Source organism: Dermacentor albipictus, chromosome 6 (assembly GCF_038994185.2).
Source record: "Dermacentor albipictus isolate Rhodes 1998 colony chromosome 6, USDA_Dalb.pri_finalv2, whole genome shotgun sequence".
In the NCBI taxonomy this organism is placed as follows: Eukaryota; Metazoa; Arthropoda; class Arachnida; order Ixodida; family Ixodidae; genus Dermacentor; species Dermacentor albipictus.
In genome coordinates, this window is record NC_091826.1 from 143,718,437 (window position 1) to 143,738,934 (window position 20,498).

The 20,498-nt window shown below is 44.4% G+C and overlaps 1 protein-coding gene across 1 annotated transcript in view; it reads left to right on the plus strand.

The window, feature by feature from the left end:
• Positions 1–19,586, plus strand: part of LOC135920155 (uncharacterized) — a 173,385-nt gene extending 153,799 nt beyond the window's left edge. The window contains exon 4 of the mRNA XM_070521069.1: positions 19,254–19,586. Coding sequence (XP_070377170.1) covers positions 19,254–19,439 — 186 coding nt within the window. The 3' untranslated portion in view covers positions 19,440–19,586. The remainder of the gene's footprint in view (positions 1–19,253) is intronic.
• The last annotated feature ends 912 nt before the right edge of the window (positions 19,587–20,498 follow it).

The window sequence follows — 20,498 nt, forward strand, 5'->3', positions numbered from 1 at the left end:
AGTGCCCGGATGGTCTCGCACAGGTCGTCGGTGGACATTGATTGAACTCAGGCGTAGCTTGTTGGGTTGGTGCGTCGGTCGAATTGCCGGTTGCGCAATTCCAGTGCCTTCTCGATGCTCGTGGCCTCACGAAGAAACCCGTCGGCGGTCTTCGGTGGGCTTCTTTCAATTCCTGTGAAAAGTTCCTCCTTTAAAGCACGCATCAGTAAGCGAACTATCTTCTCCTCGGACATTTCCGGGCCGACGTGTCGGAACAGACGGCTCATTCGGCAGCTGCGCTCTGGTCACCAGTAGCGCTTTGGCTCGCTCTTTTCGCATGACGCTTGGAACTGTTTGCAGGAAGCCGCTTCGGAACAGGTTTCACGTCGTGAAGGCGGCTTCTCGATTCTCTAACCACATCCTGGCAGCGTCCTCCAATGCGAAATAGACATGTCGCAGCTTGTCGTCGCTTGCCTAACTGATAAACGTAGCGACCCTCTCATACGTTTCCAGGCAGCTTTCCGGGTCCTAAAATGTGGAACCGTGGAACGTTGGTCGTTCCCTGCGCTGCTGCAGCACGTTGGGGGACGCTGGGGCTGCCATTGGGGCTGCCTTGGCCACATTCTTCTTGGTCTTCTGAGGTAGAAGTCCTTGCTCCGGGCCAGCTGTTGAAGACGGTGGCTTGCTCGATGGTCCGGGACTACGTTGGTGTTCTCGTTGCCGTCCGGGCTTGGATCTCGGCTTGTCGGGGGCGTCCGGTACATGAACAAAAAGCACTTCCACCAGATGTCACGTGGTGGTAAGGTTGAAGAACACAGTAGCAATACTGTGAACGACAAAACTAACTTTTGTTGGGCGAACCTCTGCCCACAGAAAAGAGGCTACACTTATAGCACAACGATAGCGGCGAACACGGTCGGCGATCGTCGAAAATCTGATCAGTGGGATCAGTTTTACTTGGCAGTGGTGACCACGCTGCTTGGCGCTCAACTAAAGGTTACTGCTTGTTGCTACTACAGATCGCCGTTTCTGCTGGAGCTGCATTCCGACGTTTTGGAAAGAAGCGGTCTTTCGTCACGTGCATCGCCGTGGTCAGCGGAAGCACGGGAGGCGTAGCCTTTGGACTGGCTACCACCAGGAGGCGTGGTGCCTATCATCAGCTCCAGGGCATATCTCGGCATCTTGCGATACCGCTTTTGCTATAAAAGCAGACTACCAGCCACCCGTCCTTTTACTTGGCAGTGGTGACCACGCTGCTTGGCGCTCAACTAAAGGTTACTGCTTGTTCCTACTACAGGTTAGTGCCCACTGTACATATACATTTGCATTTATATTCATACAGTGTCGTCACCACTGCCAAGTTTGAGTGTGTGTTTGCTTGTTTCGCGCATCAATTGCTGTATGTTAGGATTGTCGATATGGCTAAGGAACTTGCAAAGCTGAAGGAAGATATAAGAGCTGAATTGCTCAAAGAAATTAAACAAGAATTCAAAGCCTTCAAAGATGCATCAGAACGTGACCTTCGGAACGAGATCCGGGAGGTGCGCAATGAGCAAGGCCAAATGAGTAAGAGTATTGAATTTTTGCATGAGTCAATCAAGGAAATGAGACAAAAGCTTGATTCTGAGGTCTCAAAGAATTCAAGTCAGGCAAAGGAAAATGACGAACTGCGCGCTAAATGTGCTGCTCTGGAAAAAAAAGAAGGTGAACTTGAAAGGCGACTCACGCATTCGGAGTAGTACTCACGAAACGCTAATCTGGAAATACAGGGCGTTGTAAAGAAAGAAAATGAGGACCTTGCTACTATTTTGACTGATATAGGCACTGCAATCCATGAGCCAATCAGTTCTTCTGACATTGAGTGTTGTCACCGTGTTCCAACACGCAACCCGGATAAAACAAATATTGTCGTTCAGTTTAAATCTAGAGCTAAACGTGACGCCACCTTGAAAAAAGCAAAGAAGACAAGAATCACAAACAGAGACCTACGATTGGAATCTACATGCCCCGTTTATGTGAATGAACATTTGTGCCCAGCGCTAAAGAGGCTGCTTGGCATGGCAGTGAAAAGGAAATATGAGCATAAATGGAAATCTGTGTGGACCAGCAACGGGAAAATCTATGCAAGGGAAAGTGATACATCTGATGCTGTGCAAATATCGGAAGAACGCGATCTTGCTAGGATTACGTCTGCTGTTTCTGACGTGACTGGGAACGCTCACTAAAAATTGCCATGGAATATCACGATTTCATCTTACCGCATCGTTTACAATTACAATCTAATTCTAGCATTTCCGTTCTACACTTGAATGCTCGATCTGCAGTCAACAAACAAGACATTATTAGTAATTTTTTAAATCTGTTTTCCTTCAAGTTCGATATCATTATGCTAACCGAAACATGGTATCATGACAGCAGTGCTCGGCTGTACCTTGATGGCTATGCTGATTGCGCTTTAAATCGAACTGATAGGCGAGGAGGGGGTGTAGCAATCTATGTCTCGTCGAGATGGAATTGTGAAGAAGTATCAGAGTTTTGTAAAACAACAAACGACTATGAAATTTTAACGCTTAAACATTACTCCGATATAATTTCGGTCGTATATCGCCCGCCAAATGGAAATATTTTTGCCTTTCTTAATTTCTTTGATAATTTACTGGAATATGTATCTGCTAACGAATTTCGACTTGTCTGCGGGGGAGACACTAACATAAATTTTCTTGAAAATACTGCTGCTACACTGGATTTTACTAATAGACTTAGCTGTGCGGGATTTGTAAACCTAATTAGCACACCAACTCGTGTTACGTTGTCCTCGTCTACATGTCTCGACATTCTTATAACGAATATTGACACTGTCGTAGAGCATACTGGAACAGTAACGTCGGACGTCAGTGATCATTGTCCTGTGTTTATGACATATCGTTTCAATGTGAGAAAAAGTTGTTCAGAGTCAAATGTGTTTACTATACAAGATATAACTGATAGAAATATGGATCTTTTCAAACGCACAGTTTGCAATTATGACTGGTCTTTCCTATACGAAATAGGTGATGTGAATGTCGCGTATTCCAAGTTTATGTCAGCGTTCATACAAATCTACAGCGCACATTTTCCCTTCAAAAAGATTAAGCAATCCAAAAAAATAAGAAAACCCTGGATTACACAGGAACTTTTTAAAATGATAAAACACAAAGATAAACTGTACCATAGATTTCTTACAACACGCTCGCCTGAAACGCTGACACTGTTTAAAAAGCAGAGAAACAAACTAAATACGGAACTTAGACGCGCTAAGAATGCTTATCATGAGCATCTGTTTGCAAACGCCACTGGTAAACATCCTGAAACCTTGTGGAGCATTATCAATAAGGTTCTTGGCCGCGAAAAGCATGCTACCTCACCAGACAAGATAATCTATAAGAACAATGAAATTTCAGGTTTAGCACTCGCAAACCATTTCAATAAGTACTTTGGAAGTATAACCGTGCCACAGCAAACTCGGTCTGATACGTCATCGTTTCTTTCCGTTTCTAACAGCTTATTTTTCAATCCCACTAGTGAATTTGAGGTATTTAGCACTATCATGAACCTTAAAAATAGTAAAGCTCTTGACATTGATGATATCGAAATAAAACCTATCAAGTATGTTTTAGAATACATCACTCCCGCTTTAACGCATATCTTTAATCTAGCTTTACAGTCTGGGGTGTTTCCAGAAATGATGAAAATGAGTAGGGTAACTGTAATTTTTAAAGGAGGCAACAGAAACGCCGTATCAAATCACAGACCCATCTCAATCATTCCAGTATTTTCCAAAGGATTAGAAAAGATTATTTTTTCTCGCTTATCAAACTTTTTCGACAGACAAAACATTCTATCTAGTGCTCTGTTCGGCTTTCGTAAAGGTAGGTCAACAGAAACTGCTTTGCTCACACTCAAGGAGCATGTACTAAAAAACATAGAAAGAAATCTCTTCACATTGGCACTATTCATTGATTTCAGTAATGCATTCGATTGTATAAATCATAAAATTTTGCTATGGAAATTATCACAGAATGGCATTAGAGGTATTCCTTTAGCATTATTTGAGTCTTACCTTACTAATCGAAAACAATCAGTATGTATAAAAAACGACAAGTCAAGTTTTGTTCCTTTACTAAATGGCGTGCCACAAGGGAGCGTACTAGGTCCTATACTTTTTAACCTTTATATTAACGACATTACTAATATTGATACAACTGTAAAATTTATCGTGTATGCCGATGACACTAATCTTCTCATTTCTGGTCCGAATTCACAAGAATTAATAGAAAAATGTAACTTTCTACTCAATAAACTATCTGAATGGTCAGTCGCTAATTGCCTAAAAATAAACCCTACGAAAACAAAAGTAATGTTATTTCGCGAAAAAATAAAGTTATTACTAGTAATCAAACCTTAGTGTGTGCGGGTAAAGAACTGCAAATTGTCGATGAACATAAAATATTAGGCGTCACTTTTTCCTCGCACCTTACTTGGGATAAACATGTTGAAAATATCTGCACAAAAATGTCTGCTATCATAGGCGTTGTGTCTCGATGTCGGCGTCTTCTTCCAACCAAAGCAAAACTGAACATTTATTATGCCTTATTTTTTTCCCATTTAAATTACTGTAGCTTTGTGTGGGCGACTACAGGAAAGACAAACATCATGAAAATCCTTTCTTTGCAAAAGAAAATGATTCGGCACATTGACAACATGGGTTATCTGGAGACAACGCGGCCAGCGTTCTTAAAGCATAAAATTATAAAAATAGAATATTTCTACACGTTTCGCCTTCTAAATTCATTTTATTTCTCAAATACTGCCTTTAAAAATTTCCTAGTGTCTACTGCATCTTTGACACCAAAATTCAATTCTTCCAATACGAGAAATAGTGATACATGGTATGTCCCGTGGTTTCGAAATAAATATAGCCTACAGTCTTTAAAACATAATCTACGACATATATTAAATAACTATAAAGGTACATATACCTCTTCATCGAAGGAACTGCGAATGCATTTTGTAAACATGTGATCAGTGATTGTTTATCGTTCTTTCAGAGGCAACTGTACGCGTTACTGATATTGTAACCCATACACATGTAATTCTATCTTCTGGTGTATCGAATGTGTGTTTTTTTCTTTTTAGTTAGTACTATCTACTCTCTATAACAGAGCGACTTGTATTAGCCTTATTATTAACCCTTACACACGTACTTCCATTTTTTCTGATGTATCAATTATGTATTAACTGTTTTTTTTCTCTTAGTCTTTATATAATTTTCGGTCTTGCGATTGTGCATTTATGTAATTAATTTATTCTGAGTGTCTAACAATGTTACAATTTTGATGCAACCACCATGTATGCCTTGTAATGGACCATCGGCCTAGTCAAGCTGTTTTCCAACAGCTTTTAGCCTATGGTATCCACCAGAACACTTTGTAATTCTGGAAATAAAAATTGAATTGAATTGAAAAGCGCGTCGGCTGGTATACAGCAGTCGTCGAATGTTCCAGCCTAATCGTTGGGACCCGCGTGCCTTCCACAAAGTTCTACGCCATTCGCGTCAGGCGATGAAATCAGATAACATAAGGTTCGGCGACAACAGACAGCGCACAGAAGCATCGATAACTTTCCAGAAACTTCGGATACATGCAGGTGCGTCCCGCGCTGTGCGATAAAATTTGTTAAGTGGCGAGACGTGATCGCCCGATAAACATAAGTACACGTGTCAACATCATTAGTTAAAATTAATTAAATTATGGGGTTTTAGGTGCCAAAACCACTTTCTGATTATGAGGCACGCCGTAGTGGAGGACTGCGCAAATTTCGACCACCTGGGGTTTTTTAACGTGCACCTAAATCTAAGTACACGGGTGTTTTCGCATTTCGCCCCCATCGAAATGCGGTCGCCGTGGCCGGGATTCGATCCCGCGACCTTGTGCTCAGCAGCCTAACACCATAGCCACTGAGCAACCACGGCGGGTAACATCATTAGTGGGTTCGCTGCTTAGGTTGTCGGGCGACGTAGAAGAAAATCCTGGACGGTAATGGAAGCTATGATTGCAAATGTAATTGGAGAACCAGAAAGAGATCGTCCCGAAACTCACTGAGGTTCACATAAATCAGGCTAGCTCTGAAACGAGAATTCGGCTCTGAACGCCGAACGCGGCGCGATGGCGCAATTTCTGTAATGCTAGCGACAGCTTGCAAGAATGCGGAACACACGCACATCCGCCGTGGAATACAGCTCGAAACTCCCCTTTTTACCACAGGGCACGCCTGTAAGGCTCCGAGTACAGCTTGCTGATATGCTTGCATTTGCTTGCTCGTGCTTTTTTTTTCATTCTGCCAATTTGAAGTGTGCTTGGACGCATGAAATATATTTTTCTTTTTTGTTTTTATATGTATAAACCCACCAAAGATGAAGTGAGGCATGAACATGCGTATACGAAATTTAATACTTGCAGCTTGTAAACTTTCCAAACAAAAGGTAACCTGAAATGAAGTGCTCAGCGATGAATGAAGTTCTTACCCTGTGCAAAAAAGGTTGTGCATAAGGGGTTAACTTGATGCAGCAAGGAATTGAAGGTTAAGCAGTGAGTGTAGAATTTATTATGAATGGCATAAAAGCAAAATGCACGTATAGCGGTGACCATATGCAGTTATATACCCATGAGATGTTTCTAAGGAGAATATTTGAAAGTAAATAATTAAATTGCTGATAGGAGACTTCATTTTGAGTGAAATCAAACAATTGCATTCTTTCTTGCCAGCCTGGGTGGCCACTCTGTTGCCACCTTAGTACTTAGACATACTTTAAGGACGATAACGAACGTGCGTACGCAGTCAGCAGCACCGGCAGCATCAAGCGCGCAGCAGAGGCTCGAGCTCACGAACTGCTCGGTGCGTCCTAAAACCGGCGGTCGCTGCGAACCCTAATAAATCTCCTTTGTAAATGGTGGAGCCATGCGGGATAACGGTCCATTCTACCATCCTGGAACTCCGTTCCCGGACGGTACCCTCCCCCATGCCGGATGCCGACCAGCAGACTCTTCCATCGCCACCCAACCCTTGCACTGACACCGTTTGCCAGCGGCAGCCTCCTATCTTCAGCGGAACCGATGACAACGATGTTAAAGAGTGGCTGTCGGCCTACGAACGGGCGAGCGTTCACAAGAAATGGATTGACTCGGACAAACTGGATTACGCATCATTCTACGTCGCGGGCATGGCCAGTCACTGGTTCAGAAATCGCGAGAGGGATATCCGAACATGGTCAGCGTTCAAGACGTCGATTACAGAAGTATTTGACAGACCCGCCGTCAGGAAACTCCGAGCCGAGCAGCGTTTGCGTACACGCGCACAGGACACGGGCGAGACATTCACCAGCTATGTAGAAGACGTTCGAGATTTGTGCAGGCACGTGAACGCTGCCATGATGGAAGCGGAAAAGATCAAGCACGTCTTGAGGGAATCGATGATGACACGTTCCAGATGCTTCTGGCCAAAGACCCGCACACTGTTGGCGATGTCATCAGCTTGCGCCAGAGCTATGATGAATTACGCAAGCAGCGAGCTCTGAGAAGGCGACATCCCACACCAAATACGGCGTCACCCTGCAGCGTGACCATCGGCCCAGAACAAGCCTCATAACCCAAATCAAGCATTTAGGGCACGAAGAAGTCGCACGACAGCTATCTCTTGTGTCCGTCACTCAGGAGTATGCCAGCACTTTGGCGTCTCATCTCCGTAACGTGATGCATGAAGAGGTCGTGGAAGCGCTGCCTGCTGTTCACCAGCAGGATGTGACTACACCAGTCACTTATGCTACGGTGGCTGCAATGGCCCCTGACACTGTGCCCGTGCGTCGCTTCCAGCAGCCTGTGCGCCGCCCTCCCCCTCCGGTTCCCTGGACTACCACTGCCGTCGCTAACCCGTGGCGTACGCCGGACAATCGCCCTATATGCTTCGCATGTAGGTATCCCTGTCATGTCGCAAGGTTCTGCCGCCGCCGATCGCAGGCGTTCGATGGCGATCGCCGAGTGCCGTATGTGACGCCTGATTCAAATGCGCCTTACGGACCCTTCGACCCATCGCCAGCTCACTCCCGGACCCCGTCCTCGGTTCCAATGCCTCCGATCACCCTCCCCACGTCGGCGATTGCTTTCACCTAAGCGTCAACGACCCGTCTCTAACGAAGAGGGAAACTAGACGACGCAGTTCCTGAGGCAAGAACTGCGCAAGTGTCGACATGCTGAAGTCCTCCTCCTTTACCTGCCAATGTCATTGATGTGTTTATAGATGTCGCTACAATCGCCCTTGTCGATACCGGTGCCGCTATTTCAATTATGGATGCCAGGTTTTGCCGTTCGCTTCATAAAGTGACCACGTTTCTGTCTGGGTTGTCGCTTCGAACGGCGAGTGCTCAACCTATTCGCCCTACCGCTGCTTGTACTGCCCGTGTGACCGTACAGGACGTTTTGTACATGATTGAATTCACAGTTATTTCATCGTGCTCCCACGCCGTTATTCTAGGATGGGATTTTCTCTCACGCCACAATGCCATCATCAATTGCGCTCGGGCTGAGATTGAACTTTTCCGCCTTGGTGACCTGGTCTCCGTCGATGCTCATCCTGCAGCTAAAATTGTCGTGAAAGAAGACACCTGTATTCCCCCGGGCTCTTCAGCATTCGTACCAGTCTTCTGTAGTATCATATCCGACGGGAATGTCTTTCTCATGCCCTCTCATCCCTTTGTCACCCGAAAAGCGCTTCCTTTTCTTTGCAGCTCTTGACCTTGCCGCCGGTGTTAGCACGACGCCCATTTACAATCAACTTTTATCGCCGCTATCACTGCTCGGCCGCGAAAGCCTTGGTTACGTCGAGTCAGTCGATTCAACACGAATTGTCTCTGTGCTCGGCGAAGTGCCTTCTACTGCCGTTCATGAACTGAGTGCCCTCTCCGTACCCGACTCAACATGGACTGGTGTGTTCAGCCCATTCGTCGCCGAAGATCTCACGTATTCGCATCTATCTCAATTTCTCGCACTTCTTCAGCACTTCCACCCTTCTTTCGACGTTGCGCAAACATCTCTTGGCCGTGCATACACGGTTGAGCATTACATAGACACTGGCTCTCACTCACCGCTGCGACAAAGACCATATCGCTTGTCCACTACGGAACGTCACGTCATTGCAGACAAGGTCGATGACATGCTCCGTCAAGGCGTCATTCAACCTTCCCAAAGCCCATGAGCCTCTTCCGTGGTCCTCGTCACAAAAAAGACAGTTCCATCCGCTTCTGTATTGATTTTCGACGGTTGAACAAGATCACGCTGAACGACGTCTACCCATTACCACGAATCGATGGTGCTCTGGACTGTTTGCAGGGAGCCTAGTTAGTTTCTTCGCTAGATTTGTGGTAAGGCTACTGGCAGGTTGCGACGGCAGAGGCGAATCGCCCGAAAATTGCCTTTGTTACACCAGACGGCTTGTATGAATTCACCGTCATGCCTTGCGAACTTCGCAACGCTCCTGCTACGTTCGAAAGAATGATGAGTAATGTTATGCGTGGCCTCAAATGAAAAATCTGTCTTTTGCTATCTTGATGACAGTGTGGTGTTCACCCCTGATTTCGCGACGCACCTGCTCCGCCACCAGCACGTACTCATGCACTTGCTTGACCAACGCCGGGTTGCACCTTAACCTGAAGAAGTGTCGATTTGCTGTTCGTCAGCTCACAATTTTAGGCCATGTGGTGTCAAAAAACGGCATTCGCCCGGATCCCGAGGAGCTACGCGCGGTTACTGCGTTCCCAAAACCTACGACTATGAAAGAGCTACGCAGTTTTATCGGCCTCTGCTGTTCCGGCGATTCATTCGAAACTTTGCGTCAGTTATATCGCCTCTCACGCAGCTCCTTGATGGCACTAGAGATCTCTCATCATGGTCTCCAGCGTGCGACGACGCCTTCACAACCTTGCGCCGTTTTCTCACGACGCCACCCATTCTTCGCCATTTTGACCCTCAAGCGCCAACAGAAATCTATACCGATGTAAGTGGTGCAGGCTTTAGCGCTGTGCTAGCACAGCGTCAACCTGACCACACAGAATACGTCGTCGCATACGCGAGGCGCACGTTAACCAAGGCAGAGACGAATTACAGCGTTACACAAAAGGAGTGTTTGGCCATTGTGTGGGCGCTTGGCAAGTCTCGCCCATATTTATCCGGCCGATCCTTTGACGTAATGACCGACCACCACGCACTACGTTGGCTGTCGACGCTCAAAGATCCATCGGGCTGCCTTGCCCGTTGAGCATTGCGAATCGAAGAATACGACATATGCGTGGTGTACCGTTCCGGGCGAAAGCACTCCGACGCTGACGCGCTATCCCGATCACCGCTTCCCCCGAAGGCCAGTCAAGACTCCCCCTGCGAGTGCACATTATCCTCTCTGGACGTTGACACTATCACTGCTGCACAGCGTAATGATCCCTGGACTGCATCTCTGCTCGACCTTCTCTCAGATACGTCGAAAGTTCCGGCGTCATGTACGCTTCGGCGGCAAGTTCCTTATTTTGCGATTCGAGACCTGCTTCTACATCGACGCAACTATGCCCCAGAGGGACGCACCTGGTTACTCGTCATTCCGTGAATCTTGCGATCAGAGCTCTGCTCCTCGTTCCACGTCGACCCTCAGTGTGGCTACGCGGGAGTCTTCAAGACCTACGAAAGACTGCGACACCGCTATTACTGGCGGGGAATGTACAATTTTGTTCGAATGTTTGTCCGCTCTTGTCATGAGTGCCAACGCCGCAAAGTGCCACCGCACAACTCCGCTGGTGAACTCCAGCTTTTACAATGCCCATCCCGACCCTTCGATCGCGTGGGCATAGATCTCTACGGGCTTCTTCCGTTGACTCCTACCGGCAGCAGGTGGATAATCATTGCGGTAGACCACTTAACCCGTTATGCGGAGACTGCTGCTCTACCGAATGCTACAGCGCAAGAGGTCGCCAATTTCATACTTCGCCGTTTTGTCCTTCATCATAGAGGTCCACGTGAACTTTTAAGCGACAGAGACCTATCCTATCTGACGTCATCGAACAACTGCTAGCTGAATGCGCTATTGTTCATCGTAAATGTACTGCTTATCTCCCACAGACTAATGATACCACGTAACGCTTTAATTGAACTCTTGGGAACATGCTCGCCATGTATGTCTCACCTGATCACTCTAATCGGAATTAGTTCTTCCGTTTGTCACTGACGCCTACAGCACCGCGACTCAGGCCAGTACCGGATTATCAACCTTTTACTTTCTTTATGGCCGTCATTCTTCGCACACAATTGACACCATTCTGCTCTACCGGCCGGACCCATCTGAATGCCTGCCGATCTCGGAAGCCGCCAGACATGCCGAGAAATGTCGCCAGCTGGCCTGCCGATTCACCTCGGATGACCAGAACCGTCAAAAGCCGTTCACGATGCCCGAAACTGGACTCCTACTTTTTTCCTGAGCACCCTCGTCTGGTTGTTAGTGCCACACCACACGCCTGGGATCGCTTCAAAACTCCTTCCGAAGTACGACGCGCCAAACCGCGTTCTCGAGAGAACACCACCGGTTAATTACCTAGTTGAGCCACTCGCGCCATCGTCCGACATGCGACGTCGTAACCGCGAAGTCGTCCACGTTCAGCGTCTCAAGTCGTATTCCCATTCTACGGTCCTTTCAAAAAACTAAGTCGCCAGAATGGCTCCTTTATTTCCGCGGGGTCATTGTAAGGAAGAAAACAAACATGCGAACACAGTCAGCAGCATCGACAGCATCAAGCGCGCAGCAGAGGCTCGAGCTGACGAACTGCTCGGTGCATTCTAGAACCCGCGGTTGCTACGAACCCCAATAAATCTCCTTTATAATACCTAATTTAGGAGTACCATGACGGGCATACCCATGGTAGCAAACAAGGTTTGAATTGAATTAAATTTTATTTCTCGTTCACTCAAACCAGGGCATACTGAGACTAAAGGCATTTGAATTGAATGTAATTTATTGATAGGATAGACAGAGACTAATGGTATAAAGCCTTACAAGAGACTGAACCCCCACGAATGACAGGTTTGGCAGGCGATCACGCGCATATACACAGGATTACGCGTTACAACAGCGTTGGTTACTCTGAAATATCATGGTAGCAATGTCCATGGTCATTAGATTCTTCAAATTTATAGTACACTGTACAGCAACGGCTAAGTATAACTCAGCATTTCAGAGTCTAATTCTGTGTTAAAATTGTACAATTATACATGAAATAGACGTCAGCGAATTTATAGAGCAATATACAGCAACAACACGCTCAAAAACATGAAAAAGACATCCTAATTGGGTGCCAAAAATAATAAAGAACTGGCAAGAGGACGTGGATGCAAACATATTTTTGTTTATACAGAACCCCCCCCCCCCCCAAAAAAAAAATGAAATCATATCATGTGAATCCTGAAAAGAAAGAACATGTAATTCATGGCAGCAGCATTTTTCGTTTTAACACTCATTTATTGAATTTTAACCTACATGTATTCCCTATTTAATCAATCTCTTTTTTCCTTATTAAGTATCTGTAAAGAAGTATTTAGGGATACAGATACACTGTACCTGTTAATTATTTTTGTGGACTGATAGAGAAAAAATTTTTTCCCGTGATTAGTCCTTGCTTCTTGTGTATGTCGTATGCTGTGTCGCAAGAAGTCATGAGAGTGGCTTGTTGGGCTAGTTGGTACATGGTTATGCTAGGAGAATGCCAGCGAACTTTAGAGTAGGAAAAAATCGAGAGGCAGACATAGACAAAGAGACGGGAAGGTGGCTGGACGAACAACTGAATTTTATTCATGAAAACGACGTCCCCAAGTCCATACTGAACATGCGCAGGCACAACCAAACAAGAACACGGTCAACACCTTATCTATACACGTCTACAGTTATCAAGAAATAAAAGCTCTTTCTTGGTTAGGAACACAGATGGCGCGCTTACACACTTCTCGGTAGTGTTCCTGTATATGCTCCCGCAGGGAGCATATACAGGAACACTACTTCTCGGGGCCAAGTTTATAGATGCGATAGGCTTCAATCAGTTCTCTTTCCTGCTGAGTCTTAGCCTTCGCCAAGATTGAAACGTCATTGAAGATAGGACCACAACCGCACTCCTTACAATGCAGCGGAAGATTACCTCCTGTGCCTGTGGGTATTAGATTTGCATGATCACGCATGCGATCATTGACACAGCGACCGGTTTGTCCTACATAATCTCTGCCACATGTCAAAGGGATACTGTACACTACACATGTGTCGCACGTGCGGTGCTTCACAACATGCTTGGTATTGCACGTACTCTTTCGCGAACTGTGCTGCGAGACCCTACTGCAAAGTTTTGCAAGCTTACAAGGCTCAGAACAAACCAAACTGACGTTGTTTCGTGCCGCAACCTTTTTCAGTCTATGAGAAATGCCATGTACATATGGCATGACCACCAAGTTCTTTTTTATTTTGTCTCGCACTTCGCCATCCTCCCTGTTTTTATTTTTCAAACGCTTGTACACAGATTCAGCCACTGCAGTGATCAAAGTCTTTGGATAGCCTGCCGCTAACAGTCTCCTTTCTTGCTGGGCGGCACTGTCTTGCATTAGATGCGTACAACTCTTTTCCACCGCATTCAACAAGTACAAAGAGGCTATGCCACGCTTGACCAGTTTCGAGTGAGCGGATTGGTGCGGTAGCAACGTCTTCTTAGTTCTTGGACTATAAGCCCAGCAAGTGTGACCTTGAGGGTGAAAGGTTAGAGTCAAATCTAAAAACTTGATGGAATTTTCTTGTGGTGCCTCGTGGGTGAAACTAAGATGCCGAGAGCAATGCTGAAAAACTGATAAAATACTGCAAATGATATCAGGGAGACAATCACTTCGTCTGATATTTAAGAGAACCAGGAAATCGTCGACATACCTGAACACCCAGGCAACACGGTAATCGGTAATGGCGTCTGACAAAGACTTGTCGAATTTCGCTAAGAAAATACCGCACAGTACCGGCGCAACACTTGACCCTATACAGATACCATTCTTCTGTAAAAACATCTTGCCATCGAATTTAACAAAAGTTGCCGACAAGTAAAAAGGTAACAGTTCCATAAAACTCTCAGTCGAGAGGCCACAACTACCTTGAAAAGAAGTCTCTCCTTGGCATTCGATAGCTTCCCTCACTGCCACAAAAAGTTCTTCATGCGGAATATAATAATACAGCTCTTCAATGTCCACAGAAAATGCCGTGTTCTCTGTTAGCACTCCAGATCTCAAAGCGTCGATCACTACCCTTGAACTGTCAATGCCGAATGGGTCCTCAGTGGCAAGGGCATTCAAGGAACGTTGCAAGCCTGTTGGAAGGTTCTTGCAACGTTCCTTGAATCCTGGTCCAAGAACTAAGAAGACGTTGCTACCGTACCAATCCGCTCACTCGAAACTGGTCAAGCGTGGCATAGCCTCTTTGTGCTTGTCGAATGCGGTGGAAAAGAGTTGTACGCATATAATGCAAGACAGTGCCACCCTGCAAGAAAGGAGACTGTTAGCGGCAGGCTATCCAAAGACTTCGATCACTGCAGTGGCAGAATCTGTGTAGAAGCGTTTGAAAAAAAACAGGGAGGATCGCAAAGTGCGAGACAAAATAAAAAAGAACTTGGTGGTCATGCCGTATGTACATGGCATTTCTCATAGACTGAAAAAGGTTGCGGCAAGAAACAACATCGGTTTGGTTTGTTCTGCGCCTTGTAAGCTTGCAAAACTTTGCAGTAGGGTCTCGCAGCACAGTTCGCGAAAGAGTACGTGCAATACCAAGCATGTTGTGAAGCACCGCACGTGCGACACATGTGTAGTGTACAGTATCCCTTTGACATGTGGTAGAGATTATGTAGGACAAACCGGTCGCTGTCTCAATGATCGCATGCGTGAGCATGCAAATCTAATACCCACAGGCACAGGAGGTAATCTCCCGCTGCATTGTAAGGAGTGCGTTTGTGATCCTATCTGCAATGACATTTCAATCTTGGCGAAGGCTAAGACTCAGCAGGAAAGAGAACTGATTGAAACCTATCGCATCTATAAACTTGGCCCCGAGAAGTGTGTAAGCGCGCCATCTCTGTTCCTAACCAAGAAATAGCTTTTATTTCTTGATAACTGTAGACGTGTATAGATAAGGTGTTGACCGTGTTTTTGTTTGGTTGTGCCTGCGCATGTTCAGTACGGACTTGGGGGACGTTGTTTTCATGAATAAAGTTAAGTTGTTAGTCCAGCCACCTTTCTGTCTCTTTGTCTATGTCTGCCTCTCGATTTTTTCCTACTCTAAAGTTTGCTGGCATTCTCCTAGTCGCAAGAAGTATCTGGTGAGGTTACGTTCACTCCATTGTGTGTCGGGCTTTCTCTTTCAGATTTCTAGAAGAATGTGCATATAAGATATCCTGTCCGTACGCAGCATATCATATTTTTGGAATAGTGGACCGGTTCGTAGATCTCAAAAACACCCATAGTAATTTGCGTATAAGCGAATCACTCTTTTTTGTGAGGCAATCAATTTCGTGTAATTTGTTTTGGGGGTGTACCCCAAACCAATATCCCGTACGTAGCAAAGCTTTGAATAAATAAGTGCATTATATAGTTGTTTTTTCAGCCATAGAGGGATCAGGTGTGCAATTTTATAGATTATCCCGATGTTTTTTGATAATTCACCGCAAAGGAAATATACATGTGTGTTCCACGACAATTCTTCTCTAAAATCTATTCCCAGAAACTTTTGTTGTTTGACCTGTTTAATAAGGAAGTTGGTAAATTTAACATCTGTTCAACCCTCAATTTATTAGGCGCCCTAAATATAATGTAGGTTGTTTTAGTTGCGTTCAGCTGGAGTTCATCGTCAACGAGTCAGATAACAAAGTTGTATATTCATTTGCACACTGCTGTAATTCTGTTGTGTTATCTTCTGTAAAGAACATATTTGTATCATCTGCATACATTGCCAGCGTTTGGGAACCTGGTAAATCAGTAATATCATTAACATCACTTAGAAATAGTAACCGTCCTCATTTTCAACCTTGTAGGACACGTTGATGTAGGGTAAGCTTGTCAGATGCAGTAGTTCCCAGCTGCACGAACTGTTTTCCATTACCTATATAACTTTTTATCAAATCATTTGCGCCACCTCGTACTAAGTATCTTTCCAATTTTTCACTTAAGATATAGTGGTCAATCGCATCAAACGCCTTTCTGAGGTCCAAAAACAGGCCAAGCGTTAACTTTTTCTGTTTGATGTAAACAATTATTCGATCTTTAATAACCTGTAACGCTTGCTCAGTTGAGTTATTTTTTTAGAACCATATTGACATCGCGCAATAACATTGTGTTTCAAAAAAATTGAAAATCTTGCATAAGCAACACTTCAAAAAGTTTTGAATACACAGTGAGAACTGCAATTGGCCTGTAGTATATAGTATACATAGAGCGTATATATAGTAGATATTATATATATCAGATCCAATCGAAAAAGAAAATGTAATACTGCGCATCTTTAGAGAATTTTCAAAGGCCTTTGGCCTTATTAATCACGAACTGCTCATTAAGAAGCTAGAACGACATGGTATGCGAGGTGTTGCTGCTTCTGTAATCTATTCATATTTAAGAAATAGGCAACAAATTGTAGACATAGAAGGCTTTCACTCGGATTCATTAGCAGTTTCTTGTGGCGTGCCTGAAGGCAGCATCTTGGGACCATTTCTTTTCAATCTTTATCTAAATGACATTGTAAGTATATGTCCAGAAGTAAAATTCGTCATTAACGCAGATGATACGAGTATATTTTTGTCAGCAAAAGAAACCAACCGAATAGTTCGCAGGGCCAACGAAATCCTGGGTAAGCTTGAAAAGTGGACAGAAGAAAATGACTTAAAAATTAATGTACGCAAAAGAAAGGCAGTGTTACTTCACGCTAGAAACAAGAAGATAACATTAAATCAAAGGGTTCTGTTGAACTCAACTCCAATTGAAATAGTACTTTCTATTAAAACACTGGGTGTTGTCTTCCACAATACCTTGTCTTGGGACGAGCACATAGATCAGTTAGCAACAAAACTCTCCTTGTTTTTCCGCCACAACCACGTACCTCCTTGCTTTTGGAAACAAATAAATAAATAAGAAATGAAATAAAGTAATTGGCCTCATATATGGGAATGCAAGCATACTACCACGCAGTCTAATGATGCTAATCTACCATACTTTATTTCGTTCTAGACTTAAAAATTGTCACCTAGTTTGGGCCTCTACGACAAAAACCAATCTGCAAAAGATCCATGTTTTGCAAAAAAGTTTCTGCCAGTTATTGCGGATGTACCCAAGTACTATCCATCTGAGCCCTTATTTCGCAGCTACAACATAATGCCAGTAACAAATATTTCTGATTATTGCCTGTTCAAGAGGTATAAACAACAGATAAAAAATATTACCTGTTTCTTGCGTCAGTTAGCGAAGTGAAATATCGCTCTATTACATACAATACATGAAATTTTGAAATATGGGCAATAGATACATGTAGGACAACATATGCATTACAAATGTTAAAGAACAGGCTGCCAAGGTTATCGAATGCACTACAGAAACAAAATATAGAGCCCGACAAAATTACTTTTGTGGACCTTCGAAACTACTTTAGCGCGTATTTCTATTTATTTATTTATTTATTACAAATACCTACAGCGCCCGAGTCGGGCATTATCGTAGGGGAGTTAATTAAAAACATAAAGGTCAACTTCGCGAACAACGGCATCATATCATCTGTGGTAATGAAAATACAATCATCGTAATTCGTAAAGAAAGACAACACATCCAATACTAACAACATCCGTTTATAAAATTTGTTACACAATGTCTAAAATGGCACACTGGAAATATTGTCAAACAGATCCACGTAAAGTTCTCTATGGCAGATGAAAAATTGGGTGCAGACACTATATCAAGCGGGAGCAAATTCCACTCTGTAATTGTTCCCGGAAAGAATGAAAGCTTCAATACAATAATACGACTTTGGTAGGCCGGTATTTTCTTGGAATTGTCACGTCTTTTAGATTGATAATAAGGTGTTTTAAATATATGTTCCTATTGATTCCTGTGTTACCGCTGTTAATGTTGTGTAAAAGCTTTAACCTGATTATTTTTCTGCGTGTGGACAGCAACTTCCATCCTAGATTTTCCTTGATTTGTGAACCTAATCTTGAAACCGTAGATGCCCGTGACGAATCTTGCAGCCCTTTTCTGAACATGCTCTAACTTATCTTCAAGAACTTTTGTGAAAGGGTCCCATGCTGCGCAAGCGTATTCTAACACCGGCCTAATATTTGTAAGATACAAAGATTCCTTCAATGCTCTTGGCGCATACTTGAAGTTCCTCTGGAAAGGGTGCAAAAGGCAGCACGCTCTAGCGCTTGTTGCGTCAGTATGGGATGTCCAGTCTAATCCCGCAGAAAAAGGGACGCCCAGGTATTTGACTTCGTCAATGCATTGCACTAAAACATTATTTAGGGAGTATGAACTGGGCACCTTTTTTTTTGTTCGTAAATTTAACATGATAACACTTTGCTACGTTTAAATACATTTTCCATTTGGCACACCATGAACAAGTTTTTTCGAGATCAAACTGCAACACACTCGTATGTTCGGCACAAGACACAGGATGGTACACAACGCAATCATTCGCATACAGTCTGATATTTGAAACACAGCCTTCGCTTAAATCATTGATAAATATGAGGAACAGCAACGGCCCAAGGACCGACCCTTAAGGCACACCCGATAAAACATTAACCGTTCTTGACGTCGCACCGTTCAGAACCACTTTTTGCTGCCGTTTATACAAATAATCTTTAATCCAATCGTAAAGTGAATTGGAGAGGCCAAGAAATGATAGTTTGTGCAAAAGTAAGTCATGCGGGACTACATCAAACGCCTTTCGAAAATCAATAAAAATAGCATCTATTTCTGTACAATTGTTAAAGCCGAGTGCAACGTCATGTATGAATTCAGTATGCTGAGTGGTACAGGATAATCCCATGCGAAATCCAAGCTGGGTCAGAATGAAAAAATTATGGTCATGAAGATGCTTGACTTGGCAGCAGCAAGGGCAGCCTGACGAGACCATCTAAATCTTGTCCGCTATCATTGCAGCATCAAGTGCGCGGCCAGTATTCATCGGTGTTGGAAGAAACCGTCGGCGAGGAAGGCAGGCAGCGCGACGACGACAGTACGCCGGTGACGTCACGTCCACCAGGGAAGCGCCTGCTACAAAAAGGGCCGCGCTTTCACCGAGGGATCACTTGGCAGCAGCAAGGGCAGCCTGACGAGACCATGTAAACCTTGTCCGCTATCATTGCAGGTTAGAACATTTTCCATACAGTGAAGTGCCATTTCTGTCCCTTCTGCCCAAACTGCTGCCAACGCCGTTGCTTGTGCTCATTGTTTTGTTGCATTTGAGATGAGTGAATCTGCTGAACTTAGGAAGGAAATGCGCGAATTTCAAGCTAAACATGAACGGGATCTCAGAAAAGAGCTAAGGGAAGTCAAGGCAAGTCTCGAATCTTTCAATAAAGAATTCGAGGAGAGAAAGAAAGAACGTGATGAGCTGGCAAAAGTAAACAAAGAGCTCCAAGCGGCTAATGAAAAGTTATTAGAAGAATGCCAAGCGCTCAGAACGCAAGTTTTACAGCTCGAGGATCGAGTGACTTTCTCGGAGCACCCGCCGTGGTTGCTCAGTGGCTATGGTGTTGGGCTGCTGAGCACGAGGTCGCGGGATCGAATCCCGGCCATGGCGGCCGCATTTCGATGGGGGCGAAATGCGAAAACACCCGTGTGCTTAGATTTAGGCGCACGTTAAAGATCCCCAAGTGGTCAAAATTTCCGGAGTCCTCCACTACGGCGTGCCTCATTATCAGAAAGTAGTTTTGGCACGTAAAACCCCAAATATTATTATTCTCGGAGCAGTATTCAAGGAATTGGAAACTTGAGATTAAAGAATTACCTTTCTCTGAAGATGAAAACCTTCCTGATGCTCTTGATAAAATAGGGGAGGCTTTAAACGAGCCTATTGCGAAAAGCGACATTGAAATTTGTCATCGCGTCCATGCAAAAAACCCCAACACTGTACCGAATATCGTTGTACAATTCAAGAGCCGTCCCAAGCGAGACGCTGTGCTCCAAGAAGCACGTAAAATGCGCCTATCAGCTGAGGACCTGTGTTTTTAACCAAACTCACCCCTGTTCATCAACGAACACCTTTGCCCAGCACTAAAACGAGTACTTGGCATGGCTATTGAAGAAAAGAAAGCAAAAGGGTGCAAATTTGTCTGGACAATCAATGGTAGTATTCTTGCACGGAAGGATGAATCGTCATCGATTCTCTACCTTCGCAATGCT